Source organism: Staurois parvus, unplaced genomic scaffold, assembly GCF_062004578.1.
Source record: "Staurois parvus isolate SC_StPar_1 unplaced genomic scaffold, SC_StPar_1.0 ptg002258l, whole genome shotgun sequence".
Taxonomy (NCBI): domain Eukaryota; kingdom Metazoa; phylum Chordata; class Amphibia; order Anura; family Ranidae; genus Staurois; species Staurois parvus.
Window position 1 is genome coordinate 1 of NW_028320054.1, and position 18,032 is coordinate 18,032.

Genomic DNA, 18,032 nt, shown 5'->3' on the forward strand with positions numbered 1-18,032 from the left:
GAAGAGAGATGATGGTGGGGGTAAAAGAGAGTGACAGGGTAGAGGAGGGAGAGAGATGATGGAGGGGTAAAAAGAGTGAGAGAGGAGGGAGAGAGATGATGGTGGTGGTAGAAGAGAGTGAGAGAGGAGGGAGAGAGATGATGGAGGTGGTAGAAGAGAGTGAGAGAGGAGAGGAGGAAGAGAGATGATGGAGGGGGTAAAAGAGAGTGAGAGAGGAGAGGAGGAAGAGAAATGATGGTGGGGGGTAGAAGAGAGTGAGAGAGGAGGGAGAGAGATGATGCTGGGGGTAGAAGAGAGTGAGAGAGGAGAAGAGGGAGAGAGATGATGGAGGGGGTAGAAGAGAGTGAGAGAGGAGGGAGAGAGATGATGGAGGGGGTAGAAGACAGTGAGAGAGGAGGGAGAGGGATGATGGAGGGGGTAGAAGACAGTGAGAGAGGAGAGGAGGGAGAGAGATGATGGTGGGGGTAGAAGAGAGTGAGAGAGGAGAGGAGGAAGAGAGATGATGGAGGGGGTAGAAGAGAGTGAGAGAGGAGGGAGAGAGATGATGGTGGGGGTAGAAGAGAGTGAGAGAGTAGAGGAGGGAGAGAGATGGTGGTGGGGATAGAAGAGAGTAGAGAGGAGGGAGAGAGATGATGGAGGGGTAGAAGACAGTGAGAGAGGAGGGAGAGAGATTACGGAGGGGGTAGAAGACAGTGAGAGAGGAGAGGAGGGAGAGAGATGATGGTGGGGGATAGAAGAGAGTGAGAGAGGAGGGAGAGAGATGATGGAGGGGGTAGAAGACAGTGAGAGAGGAGAGGAGGGAAAGAGATGATGGTGGAGGATAGAAGAGAGTGGGAGAGGAGGAAGAGAGATGATTGAGGGGGTAGAAAACAGTGAGAGAGGAGAGGAGGGAGAGAGATGATGGTTGGGGATAGAAGAGAGTGAGAGAGGAGAGGAGGGAGAGAGATGATGGAGGGGGTAGAAGACAGTGAGAGAGGAGAGAAGGAGAGAGATGATAGAGCGGGTAGAAAAGAGTGAGAGAGTAGAGGAGGCAGAGAGATGATGGAGGGGGAAGAAGAGAGTGAGAGAGGAGGGAGAGAGATGAAGGAGGGGGTAGAAGAGTGAGAGAGGAGAGGAGAGAAAGAGATGATGGAGGAGGTATAAGAGAGTGAGAGAGGAGGGAGAGAGGGAAGAGAGGCAATAAAGAAAAGAGAGATGGTGGAGGACAAGAGAGGGGGTAGTAGAGATGAGAGAGAGCAATAGGAGAGAGCAGAGGAGGGAGAGCATGGACAGATAATGAGGAGACAGAGAAAGTGAGGAGAAAGAGGGGACAAAGGTGGAGGGATGAGGAGGGGAGAAAGTAAATAGGGGGAGGGGATGAAAAGATAGGATAGAAAGAAATAGAGAGGGATGAGGGAGATAGAGCAAAGGGGAGAGAGGATGAAGGTAGAGAGAGGGGGAGAGAGATGGAAGAGGAGAGAGAAATGAAAGGGGGAGAGAGGTAGGAGGCAGACAGGTGAGAGAGATAAAAAGGAAGGACAGAAAGCTGATTGAGATGGAAGGACAGAGAATGGGGGAGAGAGAGCTTGGGGGGGGGGGGGGATGCGGAGGGGACATAGTATGAGCTCCTTGCACTCTTAGAGGTACCAAATCACAAACTAATTATATAAAAAAAGTTCACAATTTTATTGTTCAGAGCATTTCTAGGGCCAACACAGAAACGCGTTGAAGATTGACATCCTGATTTGCACTTGTTATGGAAATATAGATTAAGAAATCATGTTTACATTTAGAATGATGTATTGGGATATCTTCGGGTGAAATATCGTACTTTGAATATGGATGTACGAGGTGTGTCCAGAATACAATGAGAATGAAGTTCCTAGGTTCAAGAAAGGGCTCTATGAAGGGAGAAGTTGGCCATGATTACTTGGAGTGGATGCCAGGTATATGTTAGAAGACCGATCAGTTGGCTTCCTGCCCTGTCAGAGTCAGGATATTCTTTTTTGTGACACCCTGTTCAGGTGCCTCGTATTAAGAAAAATGCAAGCGAGTCTGGAACATCGGTACGTGATAACATTTTGTGTGAAATTGGGTAAAATGCATCGGAAACTTTGGAAATGGTGAGGAAAGTTGATGGAGAAGCTGCACTGTCCTCTGCACAAGGCCTTCATGGAAGGACGAGAAGTTATTGAAGATGAACAACGATCAGGACGACCCTCTTTGTCAAGTGTGGTTTGTTCTCAACCGTGACTGACGGCTCCCTATGAGAATGATTGCAGAGGAGACGGGAATTACCAAGTCAATTGTTCATGAAATCGTGTCTCAGGATTTGAACATGAGAAATGTTTGTGCAAAACTTCTTTCCAAAGAACTTGTCACCTGATCAGAAGGAACACCTTCAACTCGTTTGCCAAGATCTTTTGGCCTGTTTGGAAAGAGAGCCTGTTTTTTTGAGTTGTGTGATCATGGGAAATGAATCCTTGGTGTCTGAATACGATCCTGAGAATAAAAAAAAAGTTCAGAATGGCACACGCCCACGTCACTTCACCCCAAGAGGGCTCGAATGAGCAAATCAAAGTCAACTCAATGGTCATTGTTTTTTTAATTCACATGGAACTGTCCATAAGGAATTTGTACCTACTGGTCAAACTGTGAATCAAAGATTTTACCTGGAAGTTCTTGGTTGCTGGAGACACACAGTTTTCCATGTGCGTCCTGAGAGCGCCTTAAGTTGGGCCCTTCATCGCGACAACGCACCGAGTCACACGAGTCACAGTGCTTTGGCTGTCAGAGTTTTTGGCTGAAAAAAACATTACGGTGCTTCACCTTCCACCCTTCCGGCCCAACTTGGCTCCTTCTGACTTTTTCATATTCCCAAAGATGAAGAAGGGTCTTAAAGGACACCATTTTGGTGAAAGAGCCACTACGTAGGCTCTGAATGCCATCCCACTTGAAGACTTCCAGGAATGCTATGAAGAATGGAAATATTGCTGGGAGCATTGCGTCCAATCACAAGGTGCATACTTTGAAGGAGACAATTAGAGATGAGCGAATCGAAGTAGGCGAAGTGGAATTCGTTTCGAATATTAGGAAAATTTCGATTCGCGTCGAATCCGAAAATAAGCAGACTTCGGATGCGCGAATCGAAATTTTTCCTAAAATGGCGGCGACATGTGCGGCGACGGAGCGGGGATGTCTGGGAAGGTGCGCAGACAAGGCGCGCTGACCCATAATGCATTCATTCATGACATGTGATCGCATTAGCCAATCAGCAGCCAGCCAGCCAGCACTGTGTAATGGTCGAGCTATAAATGGCGGCCATTTTAGAATTCTCCATTTGCCTCCAGTCATTGAACAGAGGCAGACCGCTCTGTATTAGGGACAGAGTTAGGGACAGAGAAACGTTACTTAGCGACACAGAAACGTTACTTAGGGACACAGAAACGTTACTTAGGGACACAGAATCGTTACTTAGGGACACAGAAACGTTACTTAGGGACACAGAAACGTTAGTTAGGGCCACAGAATCGTTACTTAGGGCCACAGAATCGTTAGTTAGGGCCACAGAAACGTTACTTAGGGACACAGAATTGTTACTGAGGGACACAGAATTGTTACTGAGGGACACAGAATTGTTACTTAGGGCCACAGAAACGTTACTTAGGGCCACAGAATTGTTACTTAGGGACAGACACAGAATTGTTACTGAGGGACACAGATTTGTTACTGAGGGCCACAGAAACGTTACTTAGGGCCACAGAAACGTTACTTAGGGCCACAGAATTGTTACTTAGGGCCACAGAAACGTTACTTAGGGCCACAGAATTGTTACTTAGGGACAGACACAGAATTGTTACTGAGGGTCACAGAATTGTTACTGAGGGCCACAGAACCGTTACTGAGGGCCACAGAAACGTTACTTAGGGACACAGAATTGTTACTCAGGGACAGACACAGAATTGTTACTGAGGGATACAGAATTGTTACTGAGGGACACAGAAACGTTACTTAGGGCCACAGAAACGTTACTTAGGGCCACAGAAACGTTACTTAGGGCCACAGAATTGTTACTTAGGGACAGACACAGAATTGTTACTGAGGGACACAGAACCGTTACTTAGGGCCACAGAAACGTTACTTAGGGACACAGAAACGTTACTTAGGGCCACAGAATCGTTACTTAGGGCCACAGAAACTTTACTTAGGGCCACAGAAACTTTACTTAGGGCCACAGAATTGTTACTTAGGGCCACAGAAACGTTACTTAGGGCCACAGAAACTTTACTTAGGGCCACAGAATTGTTACTGAGGGATACAGAATTGTTACTGAAGGACACAGAAACGTTACTTAGGGCCACAGAAACGTTACTTAGGGCCACAGAAACGTTACTTAGGGCCACAGAATTTTTACTTAGGGACAGACACAGAATTGTTACTGAGGGACACAGAATTGTTACTGAGGGCCACAGAACCGTTACTTAGGGCCACAGAAACGTTACTTAGGGACACAGAATTGTTACTCAGGGACAGACACAGAATTGTTACTGAGGGACACAGAATTGTTACTGAGGGCCACAGAACTGTTACTGAGGGCCACAGAACTGTTACTTAGGGCCACAGAAACGTTACTTAGGGCCACAGAAACGTTACTTAGGGCCACAGAAACGTTACTTAGGGCCACAGAATCGTTACTTAGGGCCACAGAATCGTTATTTAGGGCCACAGAAACGTTACTTAGGGACACAGAAACGTTACTTAGGGACACAGAATTGTTACTCAGGGACAGACACAGAATTGTTACTGAGGGACACAGAATTGATACTGAGGGCCACAGAACTGTTACTGAGGGCCACAGAACTGTTACTTAGGGCCACAGAAACGTTACTTAGGGCCACAGAAACGTTACTTAGGGCCACAGAAACATTACTTAGGGCTACAGAATCGTTACTTAGGGCCACAGAAACATTACTTAGGGCCACAGAAACGTTACTTAGGGACACAGAATTGTTACTCAGGGACAGACACAGAATTGTTACTGAGGGACACAGATTTGTTACTGAGGGCCACAGAACCGTTACTTAGGGCCACAGAAACGTTACTTAGGGACACAGAATTGTTACTCAGGGACAGACACAGAATTGTTACTGAGGGACACAGAATTGTTACTGAGGGACACAGAATTGTTACTCAGGGACACAGAATTGTTACTCAGGGGCACAGAATTGTTACTGAGGGACACAGAATTGTTACTGAGGGACACAGAATTGTTACTCAGGGACACAGAATTGTTACTCAGGGACAGACACAGAATTGTTACTCAGGGACAGACACAGAATTGTTACTGAGGGACACAGAATTGTTACTGAGGGCCACAGAACTGTTACTTAGGGCCAGAGAAACGTTACTCAGGGACACAGAATTGTTACTCAGGGACAGACACAGAATTGTTACTCAGGGACAGACACAGAATTGTTACTGAGGGACACAGAATTGTTGCTGAGGGACACAGAATTGTTACTGAGGGACACAGAATTGTTACTGAGGGACACAGAATTGTTACTGAGGGCCACAGAACTGTTACTTAGGGCCACAGAAACGTTACTCAGGGACACAGAATTGTTACTCAGGGACAGACACAGAATTGTTACTCAGGGATACAGAATCGTTGAATTAAAGAGTATGTCAGACAACACGCAGAGGAGTGGCAGAGGAGGCAATGTTTTAGGAGCGAGCAGACGTGGCAGCAGAGGAAGGGGTCGAGGCAGCACTATTCGCAGCCAGAGGCCAGTGCTCCCGGTGTCATCCAGCGGTCGTGTCTCCACCGACAACCCTGCCATCATTGATTGGTTGGCTCGGTTGTCTTCCTCTTCCCAGGTCACCTCTGACACCTACAGCCAACGGTCGGTGGGTACGTCAGACACAACCGTTAGTTGGCATGGCCCGGGAGCAAGCCCACTGAAATCACGTGTCCTCTACCTGCCCCTGTCCTTTGGTGTTCCCTCACCAAGCGAAGTATCGCATGCTGTGGGCTCAGCCCCACTGTACAGTGAGGAAGAGCTAACAGAGGGCGGTCAGGAACGGGGGGAGACATCCGCCTCTTCAGCAGCCAGGCGAAGAAGTACTGGCGAGGAGAGTGGCTCGGTAGCCGGTCTAGAGACAGGTCTGTCTCCTGACCCACACGCAGCCGAGGGGGCTAGTAGTGAGGCGGAGACCCTAATTGATGATGATGAGGCTGATCGCACTTGGCAGCCTCGTCGTCATCAGGCTATTGCTTCCGCATCATCAGGAGAAGAGGGTGGCAGCTTGGCAGCGAGCGAAACAGTCGGTGGGTTGCCCAGGAGGCAGCAGGGTCGCAGCAGTGTCAGTGGAGGCAAACGGCCACGGAGTACAGCACCAGCTCCACTGCAGCCTACCACCACGGCCAGTAGTGGTGCCGGTGTGCACGGAGGAAGTAGCAGTCAGCCAGTGAGGAGTATCGGGGGCAAAGTTTCCTACTCGGCGGTGTGGCAATTTTTTGTCAAGCCGCCCGAGGAAGTAAACGTAGCCGTATGTCGACTATGTGGCCAGAAAGTCAAGCGTGGCCAGGGGGCCCATGTTGGGACTACAGCGTTGCGGTAGCATATGCAGCGTCGCCATTTGGTGGCCTGGGAAAACCGTGATAAAGATACGGCGGTTCTGCCTGCCCCAGCCCCCGCTCCATCACCCGCTCCGTTACTTGCTCCGTCACCCGACGTCAATCGCCCTCTATCAGCCAGTCAAGGCTCCAACACCTCTGCTGAGGGGAGTTGTCGCTCGTTGGCATCTTCCGCTCGTTCTGATGCTCCTTCTCCTGCTACTCCTCTTCACGGATTCCGTCAGCAGTCTTTCTTGGAATCCGTTTCCAAGAGACAACAGTTTGCGAGCACGCACCCGACGGTGCAAAAGCTGAACGTCCTCCTGTCCAAGTTGCTGGTGCTGCAGTCCCTCCCTTTCCAACTGGTGGACTCAGCACCTTTCCGAGAAATGATGGCTTGTGCCGCGCCGCAGTGGAGAGTGCCAAGCCGTCATTTCTTCGCCAAAAAGGCAGTGCCAGCCCTGCATTCACATGTAGAAGAGATGGTGGGCCAGTCTTTGAGCATGTTGGTCTCTGCCAAAGTGCACGGCAGCGCCGACGTGTGGAGCTGTAACTACGGTCAGGGACAGTACATGTCATTTACGGCCCACTGGGTGAACGTGGTGCCGTCACAGCCGCACCAGCAACTTGGACAGGTCACGCCGCTTTTGCCTCCACGTTTGCACGTCCTTGGTCCACAAAAGATGTCCGCCTCTACCACCTCTTCTTCCTTCGTGTCCTCAGCCGCCACCCCCGTGCCAAGTCCCATTACCCGACCGGCATATCACATGTGCAGGGCGCAACGGTGTCACGCTGTGCTGCACCTGGTATGCCTTGGCGAACGTAGTCACACAGGGGAGGAACTTCTCAGTGTAATGAACAGATAAATCGACAGATGGCTGTCTCCGCGCAAACTGAATATCGGAACCATGTTGACCGACAACGGAAAGAACATGGTGTCTGCTCTGCGTCAAGGAAGGTTGTGCCATGCGCCATGCATGGCTCACGTGTTCAATCTGGTTGTCAAGCGGTTCCTAAAATCCACCATCCCACTGCAAGACATCCTTAAAATGTCACGTAAACTTTGCATGCATTTCAGCCATTCCTACACCGCAAAGCACACCCTCCTTGAGCTGCAGCGGCAGAACGGAATTCCACAGCATCGCCTGATCTGCGACGTTGCAACAAGGTGGAATTCAACCCTACACATGTTAGACCGCCTTTACGAACAGCGAAAGGCCATCACCGATTTCCTGATGTTACAAGCGGATAAAGGTACTCCCCTGTGTAACTTCGATGTCAGCCATTGGCAGCTCATGCGTGACACCTGCCGCTTGCTCAGGCCCTTTGAGGAGGCCACGCTATTCGTGAGTCGGCAGGACTATGGCATGAACGACGTCATTCCTCTGTTGCACGTCCTTGAACAAATGCTGTTAACAATGGCTGGTCAGGGTGCGGTAGGCATGGCGCACAGATCTCAACGCCACATGACCCCTGTGGGGGCAGGACAGGAAGAAGAGGAGGAGGTAGAGGAGGACATTTGTGCTCAGGAATTATTGAGTGAAATGGGTGGTTTTTCCACTCAGCGGACAGGAGTGGAGGAGCAGGAGCATCTGGTAGAGGAGGAGGAGACAGAGGACCCAGACGCACCGTGGCAGTATGCTGTGGAGATGGAGGCAGGGAGTCCCTCGCATTCCTTGGCACAAATGGCCCATAGCATGCTCGGTTGCTTGCGTAGCGACAGCCGAATAATAACCATCAGACAGAGGGATGACTTTTGGCTGTCCACCTTGTTGGACCCTCGCTACCGTTCAAAAATGGTGGCCTTTTTCACACCTGCTGAGAGGGAGGCCAAAATAACGTACTATAAAAACCACCTATGTAGTCAGTTGGTCTCTGCCTTTGTGCGCCAACGTCCATCCTCAGACACTGTGGGCCCTGTGCGCTCGCGTTCCGCTGCCATGGCAGCAGGGGAGGGGTGGGGTGGTAGGAGCAGTGGTAGCTCCACCAGCAGCGGCTGCCTCAGTCTGCAGTCGATGATGAGTAGCTTTCTTCACCAGCGCAGTGAGGAAACTACTAACCAGCCGCAGCAGCAGCAGCAGCAGCATCAGGTGGACCTGGAGCAGGACCTCAAACAACAGGCTTGGGCCTACTTGGACAGCACCCTGCCAACCGAGGTAGACAATCCCCTTGACTACTGGGCAACGAAACTTGACCTTTGGCCCCAACTAGCTGAATTTGCCCTTGAAAGGCTGTCATGCCCGGCCAGTAGCGTGGCATCGGAGTGCGTGTTTAGTACGGCAGGAGGTATTGTAACTCCGCGGAGGACACGACTGTCCACCCAAAGTGTGGAGAGACTCACGTTTGTGAAAATGAATCAGGCGTGGATTAGTCTGGATTTCAAACCACCAGTTCCTGACACAACTGACTAAATCCGCCATGAATCATGCCCCTGCCATGTGCCACTTTCACGTCTCCTCACACTGCTGGTGTGTTCCATTTTTTGTCATAGGGTGCTGGCAGATTACGGGCCTCCCATAGCTGCTGCCAGGACCATAATCTGCCATGGGCCCCTGTACCGCCTCCTCATGCTGCTGCCAGGTCCACAGTGTCTCATGCCATGTGCCACTTTCAGGTCTCCTCACACTGCTGGTGTGTTCCATTTTTTGTCATAGGGTGCTGGCAGATTACGGGCCTCCTATAGCTGCTGCCAGGCCCCTAATCTGCCATGGGCCCCTATACTGCCTCCTCATGCTGCTGCCAAGTCCAGAGTCTCTCATGGGTCCCTGTACGGCCTCCCATTGCTGCTGTCTCCATCGCCACACTCTGCCATGTGCCACTTTCAGGTCTCCTCACACTGCTGGTGTGTTCCATTTTTTGTCATAGGGTGCTGGCAGATTACGGGCCTCCCATAGCTGCTGCCAGGCCCCTAATCTGCCATGGGGCCCTATACCGCCTCCTCATGCTGCTGCCAGGTCCAGAGTCTCTCATGGGTCCCTGTACGGCCTCCCATTGCTGCTGTCTCCATCGCCACACTCTTCCATGTGCCACTTTCACGTCTCCTCACACTGCTGGTGTGTTCCATTTTTTGTCATAGGGTGCTGGCAGATTACGGGCCTCCCATAGCTGCTGCCAGGCCCCTAATCTGCCATGGGCCCCTGTACCGCCTCTTCATGCTGCTGCCAGGTCCACAGTGTCTCATGCCATGTGCCACTTTCAGGTCTCCTCACACTGCTGCTGTGTTCAATTTTTTGACATAGGGTGCTGGCAGATTACGGGCCTCCCATAGCTGCTGCCAGGCCCCTAATCTGCCATGGGCCCCTATACCGCCTCCTCATGCTGCTGCCAAGTCCAGAGTCTCTCATGGGTCCCTGTACGGCGTCCCATTGCTGCTGTCTCCATCGCCACACTCTGCCATGTGCCACTTTCAGGTCTCCTCACACACTGCTGGTGTGTTCAATTTTTTGACATAGGGTGCTGGCAGATTACGGGCCTCCCATAGCTGCTGCCAGGCCCCTAATCTGCCATGGGCCCCTGTACCGCCTCCTCATGCTGCTGCCAGGTCCACAGTGTCTCATGCCATGTGCCACTTTCAGATCTCCTCACACTGCTGGTGTGTTACATTTTTTGTCATAGGGTGCTGGCAGATTACGGGCCTCCCATTGCTGCTGCCAGGCCCGTAATCTGCCATGGGCCCCCGTACTGACTCCTCATGCTGTGACGTTGCAACAAGGTGGAATTCAACCCTACACATGTTAGACCGCCTTTACGAACAGCGAAAGGCCATCACAGATTTCCTGATGTTAAAAGCGGATAAAGGTACTCCCTGTGTAACTTAGATGTCAGCCATTGGCAGCTCATGCGTGACACCTGCGCTTGCTCAGGCCCTTTGAGGAGGCCACGCTATTCGTGAGTCGGCCGGACTATGGGATGAATGACGTCATTCCTCTGTTGCACGTCCTGGAACAAATGCTGTTAACAATGGCTGGTCAGGGTGCGGTAGACGTGGCGCACAGATCTCAACGCCACATGACCCCTGTGGGGGCAGGACAGGAAGAAGAGGAGGAGGTAGAGGAGGACATTGGTGCTCAGGAATTATTGAGTGAAATGGGTGGTTTTTCCACTCAGCGGACAGGAGTGGAGGAGCAGGAGCATCTGGTAGAGGAGGAGGAAGAGGAGACAGAGGACCCAGACGCACCGTGGCAGTATGCTGTGGAGATGGAGGCAGGGAGTCCCTCGCATTCCTTGGCACAAATGGCCCATAGCATGCTCGCTTGCTTGCGTACCGACAGCCGAATAATAACCATCAGACAGAGGGATGACTTTTGGCTGTCCACCTTGTTGGACCCCTCGCTACCATTCAAAAATGGTGGCCTTTTTCACACCTGCTGAGAGGGAGGCCAAAATAACGTACTATAAAAACCACCTATGTAGTCAGCTGGTCTCTGCCTTTCTGCGCCAACGTCCATCCTCAGACACTGTGGGCCCTGTGCGCTCGCGTTCCGCTGCCATGGCAGCAGGGGAGGGGTGGGGTGGTAGGAGCAGTGGCAGCTCCACCAGCAGCGGCTGCCTCAGTCTGCAGTCGATGATGAGTAGCTTTCTTCACCAGCGCAGTGAGGAAACTACTAACCAGCCGCAGCAGCATCAGGTGGACCTGGAGCAGGACCTCAAACAACAGGCTTAGGCCTACTTGGACAGCACCCTGCCAACCGAGGTAGACAATCCCCTTGACTACTGGGAAACGAAACTTGACCTTTGGCCCCAACTAGCTGAATTTGCCCTTGAAAGGCTGCCATGCCCGGCCAGTAGCGTGGCATCGGAGCGCGTGTTTAGTGCGGCAGGAGGTATTGTAACTCCGCGGAGGACACGACTATCCACCCAAAGTGTGGAGAGACTCACGTTTGTGAAAATGAATCAGGCGTGGATTAGTCTGGATTTCATACCACCAGTTCCTGACACAACTGACTAAATCCGCCATGAATCATGCCCCTGCCATGTGCCACTTTCAGGTCTCCTCACACTGCTGGTGTGTTACATTTTTTGTCATAGGGTGCTGGCAGATTACGGGCCTCCCATAGCTGCTGCCAGGCCCCTAATCTGCCATGGGCCCCTTTACCGCCTCCTCATGCTGCTGCCAGGTCCAGAGTCTCTCATGGGTCCCTGTACGGCCTCCCATTGCTGCTGTCTCCATCGCCACACTCTGCCATGTGCCACTTTCAGGTCTCCTCACACTGCTGGTGTGTTACATTTTTTGTCATAGGGTGCTGGCAGATTACGGGCCTCCCATAGCTGCTGCCAGGCCCCTAATCTGCCATGGGCCCCCGTACCGACTCCTCATGCTGCTGCCAGGCCCATAATCTGTCATGGGCCCCTGTACCGCCTCCTCATGCTGCTGCCAGGTCCAGAGTGTGTCATGGGTCCCTGTACGGCCTCCCATTGCTGCTGTCTCCATCGCCACACTCTCGCATGTGCCACTTTCAGGTCTCCTCACACTGCTGGTGGTTTCCATTTTTGTCATAGGGTGCTGTATGGCCTCCCATTGCTGCTGCCTCCACCGCCACACTGTGGCTCCACACTCTGGTTTTGGCCCCGTGACTGCCCAAATGAGTGAAGTGTGCGGTGATTCTAAGATCGACGGCACTCATCTGCATGTCATACTGACTGACAGTATTATTTCTCTTCCCCAGCAGACTCCAAGGGCATTTAAATTAAAGGTACAGTGTTCTGCACTAATATAAAGGCTCTCTGAAGCCTAGAAACACCCTTTTATAAGTTAAATTCGCAGCGAATATATTCGACTCGAATCAAAATTTTTCCACGAATTCGCCGAATCAGTCGAATCGAATTTTTGAATACTTCGCTCATCTCTAGAGACAATGTTTCATTGTAACATTTTTCAATAAAATAATTTTTAAAATATCCTCTTCATTACTTTCTGGACACACCTCATATAATGAACAGCATGAGATACATCTTTTATTGTGGATTTTAAAAATAGAAGAATAAAAGCGTGAACTTTTTTTTTCTATGATTAGTTTGTGATTTGGTGCCTCTAAAGTCCTGTAGCTTTTTCTGTCTGGTTATGGACATCCATACGTCTAATGTTTAGGATGTGGTACCTTTGGTTCGCATTATATTTCTAGAGTGCCCCCTTTTTTTGGTTCTGTTCTTGATTCCAGTCTCAGCACGGAGCAATGGACGGAGGTCACCTCCTGGGGTGTCCCCACAGTGGTAGCGTCTTCCATGGGACTCTGCCGCTCTGCTAAGGATTGTAGTAGAAGCCGATTCACTGACATTTGGAAGAGACCAGCACACAGGGCTTCCTATTCTTAGTGTTTTTTTCATAGAGGCACAGATTGGGACAGAGGTGGGTGGAGAGAACGCAGCTGATTTGCAAATATAAAACCGGGTGTAGTAAAGACTGTCACTGACTGAAGACAGCTGTGCAGGGGAAGACAGTTCTTTTCCTCTCTGTGGTCATCCAGAACTCATCCTGTTTGCTTCAATTTGCCTTCCAGATTGGTAAGGAGAAGGATGGAGAGGACTGGGGGGTGGGGGGGGGGTAGGATGGGAGTCATTCACTGCCCAGAATTCTCGCTCACCTATTGTATCCTATACATGTCTGAGCCTCAGGGAGACCAGATAGAATCTCTGTCCCACCCTCTGTGTTCAAATCTGCCACCCGCACCAGAAAGTCTTTTTCATAGGCAGTGTTGACAGGCACTGCACACCGATGGGTGGATGGGTGGGAACAGAAGGGATAGGGTGGGGGTGGAGCTTGAGGCTTGGTGGTAACAGCAGGGATAGGGTGGGGGTGGAGCTTGAGGCTTGTTGGTAACAGCAGGGATAAGGTGGGGGTGGAGCTTGAGGCTTGGTGGTAACAGCAGGGATAGGGTGAGGGTTGAGCTTGAGGCTTGGTGATAACAGCAGGGATAAGGTGGGGGTGGAGCTTGAGGCTTGGTGGTAACAGCAGGGATAGGGTGGGGGTGGAGCTTGAGGCTTGGTGGTCACAGCAGGGATAGGGTGGGGGTGGAGCTTGAGGCTTGGTGGTAACATCAGGGATAGGGTGGGGGTGGAGCTTGAGGCTTGGTGGTAACTTCAGGGATAAGGTGGAGCTTGAGGCTTGGTGGTAACATCAGGGATAGGGTGGGGGTGGAGCTTGAGGCTTGGTGGTAACATCAGGGATAAGGTGGGGGTGGAGCTTGAGGCTTGGTGGTAACAGCAGGGATAGGGTGGAGCTTGAGGCTTGGTGGTAACATCAGGGATAGGGTGGGGGTGGAACTTGAGGCTTGGTGGTAACAGCAGGGATAGGGTGGGGGTGGAACTTGAGACTTGGTGGTAACAGCAGACATAGGATAGGGGTGGAGCTTGGGCTTGGTGGTAACAGCAGGGATAGGGTGGGGGTGGAGCTTGAGGCTTGGTGGTAACATCAGGGATAGGGTGGGGGTAGAACTTGAGGCTTGGTGGTAACATCAGGGATAAGGTGGGGGTGGAGCTTGAGGCTTGGTTGTAACAACAGGGATAGGGTGTGGGGGGGGGGGGCTTGAGGCTTGGTGGTAACAACAGGGATAAGGTGGGGCTGCAACTTTAGGCTTGGTGGTAACAGTAGTGATAGGGTGTGGGGGGGGGGGGCTTGAGGCTTGGTGGTAACATCAGGGATGGGGTGGGAGGTGGTGGTAGAGCTTGAGGATTGGTGATAACAGCAGGGATAGGACAGGAAGTGGAGCCAATCCAGCCTCTGCCCATCCTATCCATCCAGTCACTCAGGGGTGAACGTTGCTGGCTGGGCACTGAGAGAGAACATCAGACACTCAGCCTGACAACTGTGGCCATCCATCGTATACTCACACACAGGTTCTCCCCTCCACAGACTTTTACAGACAGGAGAGATCAGGGTTCTTTTTATAACTTTCTCGAGAAAAAAGGGGTTGGTTGGCAATCCTTGTTCAGGGGAAGCAATGAAGACAAGGGACAGTGGTGGCCACTGTTTTGATAGAAAAAAAGATTGTGTAACATTTAGAGTATATCTGATTTTTATTAATTAGGTTTATTACTAATTTTATGAGTTTCTGAAGAACTTAGAGTAGATGTTTCCTTTCCTCTGTCTAGTGTGATGTACAGAACAGGCAGTGATAAGACGGAGCACTGCGCACACTGACTGTAGCTGGGGGTCCGCCTGCCATGTCTGCACTGGGGTCTTATCTACTGATCACCATCTGTCTCCTCTACCAACTGATACCAGTTGATGGCAACTCTCCGGCGGGAGAAGGTAAGATACAATATTTAATATTATCACAGACTGAAACCAGTATCCATATATATTATATTTAATTATCGGTGATGATGGAATATTATGGTAGATAACGGCAGGGAATTATCCTGGGCTCACCAGGGAAGGGGGCTTCATATGTCCATCACACAAGGGCGGACTGACTATTCAGAAACTCGGGCACTGCCCAAGGCCCTGGGGTCAGTAGGGGGCCCCATGAGATGCCCCTGGTACCTTTTCATAGGCTTTTGTTTGGGTGTGGTTTGAGAGTGGGTGAGGACACACGGGCCCCATGATTCTCTATTGCCCGGGGGCCCCATGAGCTGTCAGTCTGCCCCTGCCATCACTCATTGATGTGAAGTGTGCTAAAAGAGGTTTATTGGTAGAGATTGAAGCTTTTCACATTGTTTCATCATTTTCATGTTTTACCTCTATGAAAAAACCTTTAGGCTGCTTCACACTAACCTGTCCAGAGCCTTTGTGTTCTTTTTGGTCCACAGCGGCTTTGGCCTTGGAACTCTCCCATGGAGGCCACTGTTGCCCGGTCTCTTTGTTATTGTTGAATCATGAACACCGACCTTATCTGATACAAGTGAGGCCTGCAGCTCTTTAGATGTTGTTTTGGGTTCTTTTATGACATGCTTGATGAGTCATCATTGTGCTCTGGGAGTCATTTTGGTAGGCCGGCCACTCCTGGGAAGGTTCACCACTGTTCTCCATTTGTGGATAATGGCTCTCACCATTACTCACTGGAGCCCCAAAGCCTTAGAGATTTCTTTGTAACCCATTCCAGACTGATACATCAAATACTTTTTTTCTCATCTGTTCTTGAATTTCTTTAGATCTCAGAATGATGTGTTGCTTATTGAGATCTTTTAGCGTGCTTCATTTTGTCAGACAGCTTCTGTTTTAAGTGATTTCTTGATTCAACAGATCTGGCAGTAATCAGGCCTGGGTGTGGCAAGTGAAATTTAACTCAGCTTTCCAAAACATGTGGTTCATCATAGTTCATTCATTTAGCAAGGGGGGAACAATTACATCTTCACACAGGGCCAGATAGGTTTGGAGAGCTTTTTTTCCCCTAATAAATTAAATTACCATTTAAAAACTGCATTTTGTATTTGCTTGGGATATGTATGTGTAATATTAAAACGTGTTTGATGATCTGAATTATATAAGTGTGACAAATATGCAAGAAAAAAATCAGGAAGTGGGCGCTGTTCATGATCCTCTGCTCCCCAATGTTCTGGTGGTAGACTGGCCCTCATCATCCTCATGCCCAATGCAGAGCTATGGACCCTGCATTCTTCTTGATGACATCAGCCCTTACACCATTGGACCATGAGGGTGAAGGCACTGCTGGGACTAGCAATGTGGAGATGTGATGCTACATAACAAGATCACATTTCGCCATAAATTTTGACCAAAATGTATTCTGCTACATGTCTTTGGTTAAAAAAAAATCCCAATAATTGTATATTAATTGGTTTGTGTGAAAGTTATAGAGTCTACAAACTATGATATACTGTATATACTGGAATTATATAGTTATAGATGCTTAACTGCAGCACAGTGGCTGAATAGTTAGCAATTACACCTGGCAGCACTAGGGTCATTGGCTCAAATCCCAACCTGCCTGGAGTTTGCATGTTTTCCCTGTGCGGGTATCCTCTGGGTACTCAGGTTTCCTCCCATACTCCAAAAACATGCTGGGAGGTTAATTGGCTCCTGTCTAAATTGTCCCCAGTATGTGTATGTATGAATGTGGGTTAGGGACCTTAGATTGTACACCCCTTGAGGGTTAGTGACTGATGTGAATATACAATACAGTTGCAAGAAAAAGTATGTGAACCCCTTGGGATTACGTGGAGTTTTGTATGAATTGGGCATAAAATGTGCTCTGAACATCATCTAAGTCACAACAATAGAAGAACACAGTCTGCTGAACATAATACTACACAAACATTAGATGTTGCCATGGTTTAATTGCACATAACATGTAAACATTCACAGTGCAGGGAGGAAAACGTATGTGAACCTTTGGACTTAATAACTGGTTGACCCTCCTTTTGGCAGCAATAACCTCAACCAAACGTTTCCTGTAGTTGCAGATCAGACCTGCACAACGATCTGGAGTCATTTTGGACCACTCCTCTTCACAAAACTGTTTCAGTGTAGCAATATTCTTGGGATGTCTGGTGTGAATCGCTCTCTTAAGATCATGCCACAGCATTTCAATCGGGTTGAGGTCAGGACTCTGACTGGGCCACTCCAGAAGGCGTATTCTGTGCTGTTGCAGCCATTGTTTTGTTGAATGACTTGTATGCTTTGGGTCATTGTCCTGTTGCATCACCCATCCTCTGCGGAGCTTCAGTTGGCGGACAGATGGTGGTACGGTTTCCTGCAAAATGTCTTGATAAACTCTGGAATTCATTTTCCCATCAATGACAACAATCCGTCCAGCCCTGAGGCAGCAAAGCAGCCCCAAACCATGATGCTCCCTCCGCCATGTTTCACAGTGGGGATGAGGTTTTGATGTTGGTGTGCTGTGCCTTTTTTTCTCCACACATAGTGTTGTGTGTTCTTCCCAAACAACTCAATCTTGGTTTCATCTGTCCACAGTATATTTTGCCAGTAGTGCAGTAGTGCTGTGGAACATCCAGGTGCTCTTTTGCAAACTTCAAACGTGCTGCAATATTCTTTTTGGACAGCAATGGCTTCCTCCGTGGTGTCCTCCCATGTACTCCATTCTTGTTTAATGTGTTCCTTATTGTAGATGTGTCAACAAAAATGTTAGCATGTGCCAGAGATTTCTGTAGGTCTTTAGCTGACACTCTGGGATTCTTCTTTACCTCATGCAGCATTCTGCGCTGTGCTCTTGCAGTCATTTTTACAGGATGACCACGTCTAGGGAGAGTAGCAACAGTGCTAAACTTTCTCCATTTGTAGACCGTCTGTCTTACCGTGGACACATGAACATCAAGGCTCAAGGAGATACTTTTGTAACCCTTTCCAGCTTCATGCAAGTCAACAATTCTTGATTGTAGGTCTTCAGAGAGCTCTTTTCTGCGAGGCATGGTTCACATCAGACAGTGCTTCTTGAAACCAGTAAACCCAAAACAGGTGTCAGGAACACATCCAATATCATCACACTGATTGGAGTCAAGGTTGGCTCACTCCTGGCTCCAA

At 49.8% G+C, this 18,032-nt stretch overlaps 1 protein-coding gene across 1 annotated transcript in view; it reads left to right on the forward strand.

Moving 5' to 3' along the window:
• The first annotated feature begins 13,009 nt into the window (after nucleotides 1–13,009).
• The window catches only part of LOC149431445 (C4b-binding protein alpha chain-like), a 123,655-nt gene continuing 118,632 nt past the window's right edge, over nucleotides 13,010–18,032 (forward strand). Inside the window, exons 1-2 of the mRNA XM_089665596.1 lie at nucleotides 13,010–13,096; nucleotides 14,684–14,843. Coding sequence (XP_089521722.1) covers nucleotides 14,756–14,843 — 88 coding nt within the window. The 5' untranslated portion in view covers nucleotides 13,010–13,096; nucleotides 14,684–14,755. The remainder of the gene's footprint in view (nucleotides 13,097–14,683; nucleotides 14,844–18,032) is intronic.